The 10,272-nt window shown below is 47.1% G+C and overlaps 1 protein-coding gene across 2 annotated transcripts; it reads right to left on the bottom strand.

The window, feature by feature from the left end:
- Nucleotides 1–62: 62 nt before the first annotated feature.
- Nucleotides 63–10,231, bottom strand: CHMP7 (charged multivesicular body protein 7). Of its 2 annotated transcripts, none has more exons than XM_054224988.1 (10): nucleotides 9,876–10,231; nucleotides 8,133–8,307; nucleotides 6,577–6,762; nucleotides 5,715–5,848; nucleotides 5,265–5,313; nucleotides 4,831–4,950; nucleotides 4,415–4,513; nucleotides 3,398–3,458; nucleotides 2,635–2,799; nucleotides 63–1,791 (listed from the first exon to the last, which is right to left on the bottom strand). In XM_054224988.1, the coding sequence occupies exons 1-10, from the start codon at nucleotides 10,163–10,165 to the stop codon at nucleotides 1,727–1,729; spliced, it is 1,344 nt and encodes a 447-aa protein (XP_054080963.1). In that variant the 5' UTR covers nucleotides 10,166–10,231; the 3' UTR covers nucleotides 63–1,726. The 2 variants fall into 2 exon arrangements, with proteins under 2 accessions (XP_054080963.1, XP_054080964.1); XM_054224989.1 differs by having other exon boundaries at nucleotides 2,635–2,796; nucleotides 9,876–10,230.
- Nucleotides 10,232–10,272: the final 41 nt, after the last annotated feature.

The raw sequence follows: 10,272 nt of genomic DNA, 5'->3' as shown, positions 1-10,272 counted from the left end.
CACTATTATGGCAGTGATCTGTGGCACAGGCAAAGAAAAGGAAGCACCACAAAGGACTCTGGTTCCGTTCCTCCCCTCCCCTTTATTACACATAGGCAGAAGCCACAGTGTTTTTTCTCCCGTTTACTTACAAAGGAAAGGAATACAGAGCTTCAAGTCAATTCAAATAATTCCGTGTGCAGCCTGGGTAAACAGCTAGCTGGCTACAGCACACCTTCTCTGGCAGGAATCTGCACGCTGGGACAAAGTGACAGAGAAGCCAGAGCCAACGCAGCGCCCTAGTGACACCTTTAATTTCTTCCCCTGTCCTCTGGGGCTAAAGCCGGGTCGTCAATAATTAACAGGACATGGGAACTCCAGCCCTAGTTTACCGCTCGCCTAAGCTGCCACCCACACGGCTCGAGCAATGGAGCTTGGTACCGGAGGCAGCGTAGAAACGAACGGTGCTGGGAATACATTCCGAGTCAGGGAGAGGTGCAGGGAGAGGAGGACTGGTTATACAGCAGCACGTCGCTAGTCGCTCCCCTGCCACGCACGGGCTCCGTGTGCAGAAAGCCCAGTTAATAGCACATTCCCCTCCTGAAAGAATTCATTTATTCACAGTAGGCATCAGGCTTTCCGCTCTTCCACGTGCATACGCATAATAAAAAAGGGACCTGCAAAAGACGACGATTTCACTTCTGAGGGGCAAAGACAGCCTCTAAAAAACATCTTCAGCTGCTTTGCTCCTTTTTTCATTAGAAACATTTACAGGGTTTTGTTTTGGGCTTTCTGGTAACCCATAATCTTGTGGAATTGCAACATCAAGACTGAAGGCAAAGTCAAGGCTGTTACATGAAACCGTCCTTTCAGAAAGGGAAAGTGATGCATCCCTTCTCCTCCCACTCCAAATCACTCAATACGAGAGCTCAGTGCAGATCACCCTGCAGTTCCCAAGAAGTTTTGCAAATAGGGAAGATACAAAAATAGCTAACGGCTCAAGTTTCAAGTAAGAGCAAGCAGAAAATTGTATTCTAGTGATTGCACGCCTTCATCACAACAGGCAGCCTAAGAAACTTCTTCATTTGAAATCTTTTGCAGGTCTCCCTTTTAAGGCCTTAGTATCATTACAGAAAGAGGAATTATTTTTGTCTTGTGCTTGCACTTGCTGCCCCCTAGAGCAGCAACAAAATCTCCTACAATTTAACAGTTACAGTGTCTAGTTGTCCACGACCGTGCAAAATACAGACAGGGAGGGATAGAACTATCATAAGGTGTTTAAGCTTGTTGCAGATAACTTATGTCAGGGACAGTACCTATGTGCCAAGTGTTTTTAAACAACCACACAAACAGCCAAATGTTGAGCAACTGCAATACCGCTGCAACTCAGATTCTCAACATCAGCCACAGCAAAGAAAGAAAAACGAGCACTGTTATGGACATAGAAGAGTTCATCTTCACCGGGCAGAATAGTGAACTGCATTCCCAGAAGGGAAGACTGGATGTCGCAGAGTGACTTGGGATCACAAGTCAAATTGAGACCAGTGCAGATGTTGGCACAGAGATGACAAACACCAGCTGGGGCCAGTTCCAGAGTGGATTGTCATGGCAGGAGATCCTGTTGCTGAGCCAAGTGATATCCATGAAGAACAGGGGAGCGTCACCCCTCTCCCCAGAAGTTCTAGTCATTAGTTAAGGAACCTTAAAACAACTTCTCAAACTGCAGCAACAGGATACTGTTGGGTCTTTAGAGATTCAGTCCCAGAGCTGTTTTGGGTTCAGAGGAAGCAGAGGGAGTCTTTTGTGCCAAATCTATAAAGAAAATTGCAACAGAAAGATCAGTTTTCATCAGTAAGAGCAACTAGATCAACCATGTCATAACTAACAAATGCAATTTCAGAGCGCCTCAGTGCTTCAATATTCAATCGCATTCTCTTGGAAACCCACGCTCCATGTTTGATATGGGATGCTGAGCGTTCTTCTGCTCTGAAACTTCAGAATATATCAGCTACACAAATAGAAAGAAAACTATATGGACAGTTAATTGTTCATTAAGAGATTCCTGAAAGGAAAATTAAAGTCTATTTACCCCGGTCCAAGACAAGTCTAGCAAAAACTCAGCACACAGTTCAAGCCCATAAGCTCTGGTCACTCATGTCACTAAATAAAGACTAGTTTAGTATTAGTTTAAGCAGACATCATACCTGTAACACATAAGATAAGCATTGGAAGCATTCTAGGGCAGAGAAGATGCTGTGTGCTTGGCAGCAACAGGCACAAAAATGCTGGTATACTTTATCACTCTTAACAGAACATATGAAAACCACTGCCTGGCTTTGTATAGGCTTTGTTAAACGACAACAAAAAGTAATTAGTCCAAAGGTACTTGGCCTTCAACTTTCCCTATACCCCATGGCAAAAAGTTCAGGCAGAATTTCTAACAAAGAGGGCAGTTTCTCTGAAGACTTTGTCTGGTAGTGAAAGACAATGCCGTCGAACACCTGGCAGAGCTGCCAGGAGAGCTTGCTTTCAACCAGGTAACTGAAGCGGGAAAGATTCTGGCTCAGACTTCAGTTCTGCTAGACACGTTTTATTTCACAAGGCTGCCATGGCTCCTAATAGCAGCTAACCAACGCAACTTGCTGACATCCGTACCTCCGTCAGCAACAGAGAGCTTTTCCAACTCAGCTTCAAGCTCAGCATCAGAAATGGGTGGATTCAGCACCTTCTGGGGAACAGGAGGCAGATCTACAGGCTCCTTAGTCGAGTCCTGGAGGAGGCTGTCCAGCTCCTTCTCAAGCTCCTCAGTGTCCATCTCTGCTGATTAAAGAAAACATTCAGTTCCAAGCAGAATTAAGTAGCATTTTCACAGCACAAACTGAAGTCCAAATTTAAGAGAGGTATTATTACTCCCGTCCATCATTACTCATAATAATTAGGAACTCCCTGTGCTGCTTCTGAGGGTGAAAATTCAGTCCTGATCTCAAGGAGAAGTTACTCCTTTAGAAGCCTTTGTGCTGAGATATCTAAGGGCAGGAAAACATTTCAGCAGAGACAAAAAAGCTGCAGCAACACACAGGCCACAGGAAAGAGATCATCACTTAAAAAAACAAAGCGGCAGCCACTCTAAAAATAGATTTAGATCAACATTACACAACTCTGAACTAAAATCCACCGGCACTTAGAGACTGCAAGGATTTGGAGATGCACAAATGCTGATTCCTCTGTAACCCACTGTCAGAGAACTCCTTGTCAGTCCTCGCTCCCTCTCAAGGCGCCAATAGCAACATCCTTGGTATTTCAGTGGGCGATTATTCTCCCAGGAAGGAGGACCAGACATACGTGGGGAGGGAGCAGGGAAGGGATGGCAGCACAGAGGGCCAGCAGTGCAAGAGAAGATGAAAACCCCAAAACATACCTAGACCATTGATTCCCATTCCAGCCAGAGTCTGGGCTACTTCATCTTGAGTATCACAAAGCTGAGGAAACATACAGAGTGTTTGATACAGAATATAAGCTAATTTTATGTCTTACTGTAGCCACCTATGTCAAAAGTAGAAATAACAAAAAAATTCAGAAGTTGACTTAAAGGCAGCAGATACTAATGCACAAGAGAGATTCCCAACATGACTGGGGCTTCAGCAGCAAAAGCAGTAATACGGAATATTATTTAGTAAATGCTACAAGAACAAATAGCACATTTGATGATCAAACCTGAAACGGAATTTCACAGACAAAAAAAAAAAAAAGAGGAAAAGCTCCCCAATTTCAGCTTTTTCACATAAGTAATGAGCCCGTGTTGCAGCTTAGGCTAAGAAAACAAGGAAGCTGAAGACCAATACATCTCAGCTACGAAATTTTTACAGACAGCCTCTCAGTTCAGTAGCTGAAGTCACCATTTAAGTACATGGAGCTGAAGTTGCTAAAAAAGTAATCCTTCTCTGTTTTTCACACCAGCTTATGCAGACAGATTACTCTCTTCATTTCAATTCATTCAGAATAAAGTCGTCTCCTTTCCTTTACTGAACTGCAGAAGATTATGGGTTAGCGGGGTTTAAGACCCCGTTTTTATGCATGTATTTGCATTCCAGCTTCCAAAGATATGACTTGTATTTCTTTTTAATACATCTTGCTAAACATTTTCTAGGAGAGCTGTCAGCTTGCACAATATTGCTAACCAAAAGAATACACGAAATACACAAATTTAATTAAAATTGTGATTACTAGCCAGCAATAAATGCAAATGTGTAAACCCAAACACAATTATTTGGAGACCTCTGCTCGCTCGTCTAAAAAGATCAAGATTAGAGTCAGTTTGCTCTGGTGACAGAAACCAAACCGTGCCACAAGCCTCAGCATTAATAGCCGGGCAAGCTTGCTGCGTACATCCACACACTATTTGCTTGTTTATTTAGATATGGTCTTGTTTCAGTACCTCTTGTATCTGATCCACCAGGTTCTCTGCCTTCTCCACAGTAACATCCTTCATAGAGAGTTTCAGAGCTCCCACACCAGCCTGATAGGCGTTAAATACCTTAAAAAAAAAAAAAAAAAAGAAAGATGCACAGTGCTAACTAAGAACAAACAACAGGCCGTGTAAGCTTCCCTCGACACCCGTTATCCAAATGGGACCCCCAGAGAAACATTAGCACACAAGCAGAAAATGGAGCCACAAGCAGGTTTATTCAGAGCGATACCCCAACAGCGGATTTGCTGTTTCCTAGAGCGGAGAATCGAGTCTCACCAGGCAGCTTACACCCCTCAGACACAAGCTCTGACAAGCAGGTAAAGCAGCACAAATGAGAAGAGCGGGGCTAAAGTGAGAAGCACAAGACAAAATTAACACGCTACCATCTGGTCAGTCTGGGAGGCATATATACGATCCAAGATCCCCTGCACCGCATCCAGCTTGGAATGAAGCTCTTCAATGCGCCTTTCCGTCCTTCGTTTGGATTTCAAACATCTCAGCGCCTGGAGACATTAGATACACAGACTCGGATCACAAATTGGGCAGCAGCCAAAGGAAGTGCAAAAAAAATAGCAATCCTTGTGCAGTAACACACACACACCAGCTGGTTTTAAGAGTTAGATACTTCCATTTCTCTTCACCACATCATTCTGGACAAATATATTCTTATCTTCACCTTAAGGAGACCTTTGGCCTCAGAAACACCACTTCAACACGTCTAAGTTCAATCACACAATGCCAATGGTCATTATCTGCAGCTATGGACCAGCTCCCAGACGCTTCCCTTGTAGTTGCTCCCAAGTGGAACAATACTTACCAATTGCTTTTTCCCAGCTCTACAAGCGCTCCGGGCATCCTCTTTACATCTGCAGAGATGCAACAAAGAAAAGCAGCTTATTCCTTTGCAAGCAATAGTTATTTCACAAATCAGCAACCATCCTCGCTACCTTGCTCTAATCCAGAGGTGACGGAGTAACAATGCATTTCAGATACGACCGCTCTTAAGCCATTGTTGCTCCTCAGAAATAGCTCTTGAACGCGTTCCAAATCTTTTTGCAAAAACTTTTGACATCCACTCACTGCAAGTTGTTTTCATGGGGATAGGGAACAAAGACTGGAAAACCTGCCCTACCAGATGACTGTGGCTGTTATGTTTACTGAACAGGAAAGAATGACTTTCAGAAAGCAGCTTCGTTCTAACTATGCTACAGGAATACACAGTTCTACAGCACACAGAAGTTCTTCCCACCACCCTTCCCCAAATTACTTCTCTGCTTCCTGGGAAAGGGACTCCACCTTCTGTGACAGCAGCTGTTCGCTTTGCATCAACTGATACACTCCAATGTCCACATCATTCATTGGGGAGACTTTGGCATGAAGACCTCGGGCAAACTTCACTATCTAAAGAAAAAGAACCACACGCTCAAGCCAGTTGTCTCCAGAATCTGTGCCTGCACTAGAAATACTTTCACTCTGATGGAAGGAAACAATGTTTTTTACATCCCCAGCTTAAGCCCTGTAATAGAGTGATGAGGACATACCAGTTACCGTATAATCTAATATTAAACTAGACAGGATCGAGTAACACCAGTGTGAAAACAGAAAGCCTTAACGGAACACCCTGAAGATTTAAAGCTGTCCTGGTGCTCCGAACAGTGTATGGCAATGTCACATTTCTAAGTACTTCAGTACTGAACTGTACGGTGCAGAACACTACAGGCAAATGTGCCATCTTAGAGACGGGAGCGCCTGCATCGCTGTAGTTACTGACAGACAGGAAAACCTTTCCACAGAAAGTGGAAGGCTGACTCTAGTAGCGTGGAACAACTTCAATTTGGGGGTAGCTGGGAACAGTCAACCTGCGAGTAGACAACTACAGTGTTTGCCAATTTTCTAGCTTTTAAATTACATAAGTAATATTACAAATGTTTGACGGAGAAAAATAAGAACCTGTCATGCAAGACTGAGGATTTAATCTCATCTATAACCAGGTTATGATGTTGGAGCACACAGAATTGAGTTTTCCAATCAAAGAACGCCCATATTTAGCCAATACGGTATTCTTTCCAGCCAGATGAAATGCAAGACAGGGATTATACCACCCAAAAGCAGTCACCTTTACCCTGTACCTTCTCTCCATTCTGTTCCAGGATCGTGACCCTCTTTTCCTTTTGCAGCTGGAGAAGCAACAAGTAGAACGTCCTTTCATCCGGACAAACGCTGGCACAGAGGGAACGCAGCTCTGAGAGGGCAACAACAGGGTGAGAAGAAAGCGCAGAGTTCTGATATAGGCGATAAACTTCCTCTGCTTTCTCCTGCAAAGGAAGCAACAGAGCTGTCTATTAGTTTACACAGCACTCCCACAACAACTGCCAAGTCCACACCTGCTTCCTCCCACACGCTGAAGGTGAAAAGTTAGACACATGATGTTTTGAGCCAGACAGACTTTCAGAATGAGTTGTACATAACATTCAAAAGCAGTTACAATGCTTTGAACATATCACCATTGATGGAATGAAAAATATTACAGTTTTCCCTGAGAACCAAAGCTACACTACTCACGTTCCCTGTGCAAATGCTACAGAACGACATAACCACACAGGCAGCAAGTGAGCCTCCTCTGCATTTCTCGAAGTTCTTCCCCCTCCCCAAGCTTCGACCCAACGAAAGCTTTTCTTTAACCCACACTGTAATTCTACTCACTGAGACATTTTGCATCATTTCTACATGGGCAGAGGAAAAAGAAGCGTTTTCCCCACTGCAAGTGAGAGTTATGGTCCACTTAGGACTACAGAAACAACTCTTTCCAACCACCCCCAGATTCCACATCAAGGCTTGTGGTTTTCCAGGCACCTTTTTAAAAGGTTTCTCTTCTCTCTGCTGCACACACCCTCTGAAAGGGCTGTGGAACACCCACTGCAGAGGTAAGACAGCGTCTGCTATCAGAGTAACTACAAACAGTTGAACACATCTAAAGAGCTCTTGTATTCCTGCTTGTCCCGGTCATTTAGACAGCGCTTGCACGCAACAGCAGCAAGTCTTGGTGCTAATTTTAACAGTCGCTGAGTAACACAGAGACTGTCAGCACTGCACTGTCCAAGCCAGGCTGAGCAACAATGAGTTAGATGAATTCACAATGCGACCCACAGGTCTACCACTAACAATGTGCCACAGAAAAGGCACAGGTTTGACAGGACGAAGGGCGGTTCTAATCATGTCTGAAAAGGCAGGCTGAAAGCACACGCTCTGAAGTGAAAGCAGCCTTTAGTAACGCACATGTGAGTTCAGCTCAATGATACATTGGACTGACAGCCAGCAACTTCTACGTCACCCATTTCTCCCTACAACAGATGGCACTCAATCTGCAAGTTTCCCTCGGATACTACACTCGCACGAACTCAAACCTGAGATTTCCAGTGGTCTCACAGCATACTACTTGCCCTCCTAGACAAGCAAGCAAGCCTGCCCCTCCCATTTCTTGGAATTCAGAGAAAAGTTGTTATTAGTTTCAAGGAACATCTGTAGATATAAACGATTTCTTATTCCCCAGTTATTAGAGGCTTTTAAACATCTAATGAGTACAAACGAAGGTCTGTTCAATCCTGATCTTTCCTTGCTAGCAAGGAAATGACTCATAATTTTTCTGGAGATGCATAATCTTGAGAAAGCTCTCAACAACACTCACCTGAAGCAGCTCCACGTAAATCAGAACTTCTTCTTCCTCAGGTATTTTACTGTCACCCAGCACACTGGACAGAGTCCACTTCAGGGGCTTCAGAATGAAGACTCCCACACCCCAGGAGATCCAGCTGCTGTCTACACTGGCCATGAAGTCTGACTCCCTCTGCAGCTTGCCACGTCTAGAGAGAAGACATGCATGCAGAACTGAATATGGTCAGTCTAAGCCCTCCCACTGGCAGCGAGCAAGAGTGCTAGGATGGAGAATTATTAACTGAAACATTGCTCTCGTACATCCACAGCCCTAGTGGTGTTTCCGAACTACAAGTTAGTTTCTAGTTAGTTTGATGTGTTACTGCTGCCCGTGAAAATGCACAGAGGCCTCCACTCCTCCCGGGGCTCCTCTGGACACAGGGGTCTTTTGTTTACTATTTTTCCAGTTTGGTAAGTTTCTCCCAGTTTTCTGACTTGAAACTGATGAAGCATCAAACAAGGAAATCGATGGGGAGGATTGGTTTTTAGAAGGGGCAGTTGCACATTTCAGGATGCTTCATTTGCATGTTTTGCAAATATAGCTTTTCTCAGATCCAGAAGTTTTATTTGTTATGTTACAGACACAGACTCAGCTAGCTCCTGCTGTTCTTGAATCTTTTCAGGGTGTCAGTGCTAGGCTCTAGTTTCACAACACAAAACACCTGGTTGCAAATACCAGCACACCACATCCCCACATGCCCCCTACACATACCGTTTACAGCCTGGTCATCACAACAACCGTTTCAGGAAACACAACCCAATTTAACACAAAGCTCCCCTTGCACCTTCAAACACTCCCAGCACCTTATTCCCTTGGGATCCCCTGCACTCCCCACACCCCCTGTGAGCCCCAGGGTGAGCTCCTCGAACTCCCTGTCCATGCTTCACCTTGCACAGGGCTCCCAAATTCCCCCTGCATAACATAACCTCGTATTCCCTTGGGCCTCTCTGTACTCTCCTCTCCTTCGCAAGCCCTGCCACAGCAACCAAAACCCCCTCAAGCTCTCCCACACTCCCAGCACTTAGTGCGGGCAAGCACAACCACCCTTCCAAAAAGGGCATCAAGTCTTCCATCATATCCCCCTCCATGTCCATCCAGCACCCTGCAGCACTCTCCCCACCACACACAGAGCATGGCACAAAACGGTTTGGGTTGGAAGGGACCTTAAAGCCCACCCAGTGCCACCCCCTGCCCTGGGCAGGGACACCTCCCACCAGCCCAGGTCGCTCCAAGCCCCGTCCAACCTGGCCTTGAACCCCTCCAGGGATGGGGCAGCCACAGCTTCTCTGGGCAACCTGGGCCAGTGTCTTGCCACCCTCACAGGAAAGAACTCCTTCCTGACATCAAAGAACGGGCTGGAAGGGACCTTAACGCTCATCTCGTTGCACACCCCTGCCCTGGGCAGGGATACCTCCCACTAGACCAGGCTGCTCGGAGTCCCGTCCAGCCCTGCCTTGGACACGTCCAGGCTGACACCACACAGAGCTCTCCTTGCCTGCATCCAGGGCACAAAGCTCCCTTACACCCCCTCCTTCTGCAACCACCTCTCCTCAGGCCTCTCCTCCCTGATGGCTCCCCCCCTTACAAAGACACCCCCACCCTCCACCCCTAGAGACACATCCCCCCCCCTCACAGGGACACCCTCAGACGCCCCCCCGCGGCCTCCCCTGTCCCCCACCCCCGCAGCGGGAGGCCTGCCCAGGCGCAGGCCGCTACCTGAGGAGCTCCCGGAGGACGGTGCCGAGGCCGAGCGGGAGGCTGCCGCGCCGCTCGAAGCCGTGCTGCAGGTCTCGCAGGCAGGTACGCACGGAGCCCCGGCGGCGACCGCGGGCCAGCACCAGCCCGACCCAGAAGGCCATCTTGCTGTCCCACTCGGTGCTGTTCACCTCCCGGCTCTGCTTGAAGGCCGAGAAGAGGAAAGCCATGCGCTCGTCGTCCGTCTCCCACTCGGGCGGCAGGTCCCCGGCCGGGGCCGGCCCAGGCGGCGCCCGCCCCGGGCTGCACATCTACGCGAGCCCCCGGCTGCGCCGCGGCCTCCGCCCGGCCGGGACCCGCCTGGCTGCCGGGAAGACGCGAAGCGCATGCGCACCGCTCCCCGGTCCCCCCCGCGCCG

This window comes from Rissa tridactyla, chromosome 20, assembly GCF_028500815.1.
Source record: "Rissa tridactyla isolate bRisTri1 chromosome 20, bRisTri1.patW.cur.20221130, whole genome shotgun sequence".
In the NCBI taxonomy this organism is placed as follows: Eukaryota; Metazoa; Chordata; class Aves; order Charadriiformes; family Laridae; genus Rissa; species Rissa tridactyla.
The sequence above is the reverse complement of the archived record's forward strand: the minus strand, read 5'-3'. Positions and strand labels throughout refer to the sequence as shown.

Coding starts and splice junctions, on each gene's coding strand:
- CHMP7 (XM_054224988.1), bottom strand. CDS start 10,165: ATGTGCAGCCCGGGGCGGGCGCCGCCTGGGCCGGCCCCGGCCGGGGAC. Junction 5,314..5,714: donor CTTTCCCAGGAAGCAGAGAA/GTAATTTGGGGA, acceptor GCATCTCTGCAG/ATGTAAAGAGGATGCCCGGA. Junction 4,514..4,830: donor CCTCCCAGACTGACCAGATG/GTAGCGTGTTAA, acceptor TTTTTTTTTAAG/GTATTTAACGCCTATCAGGC.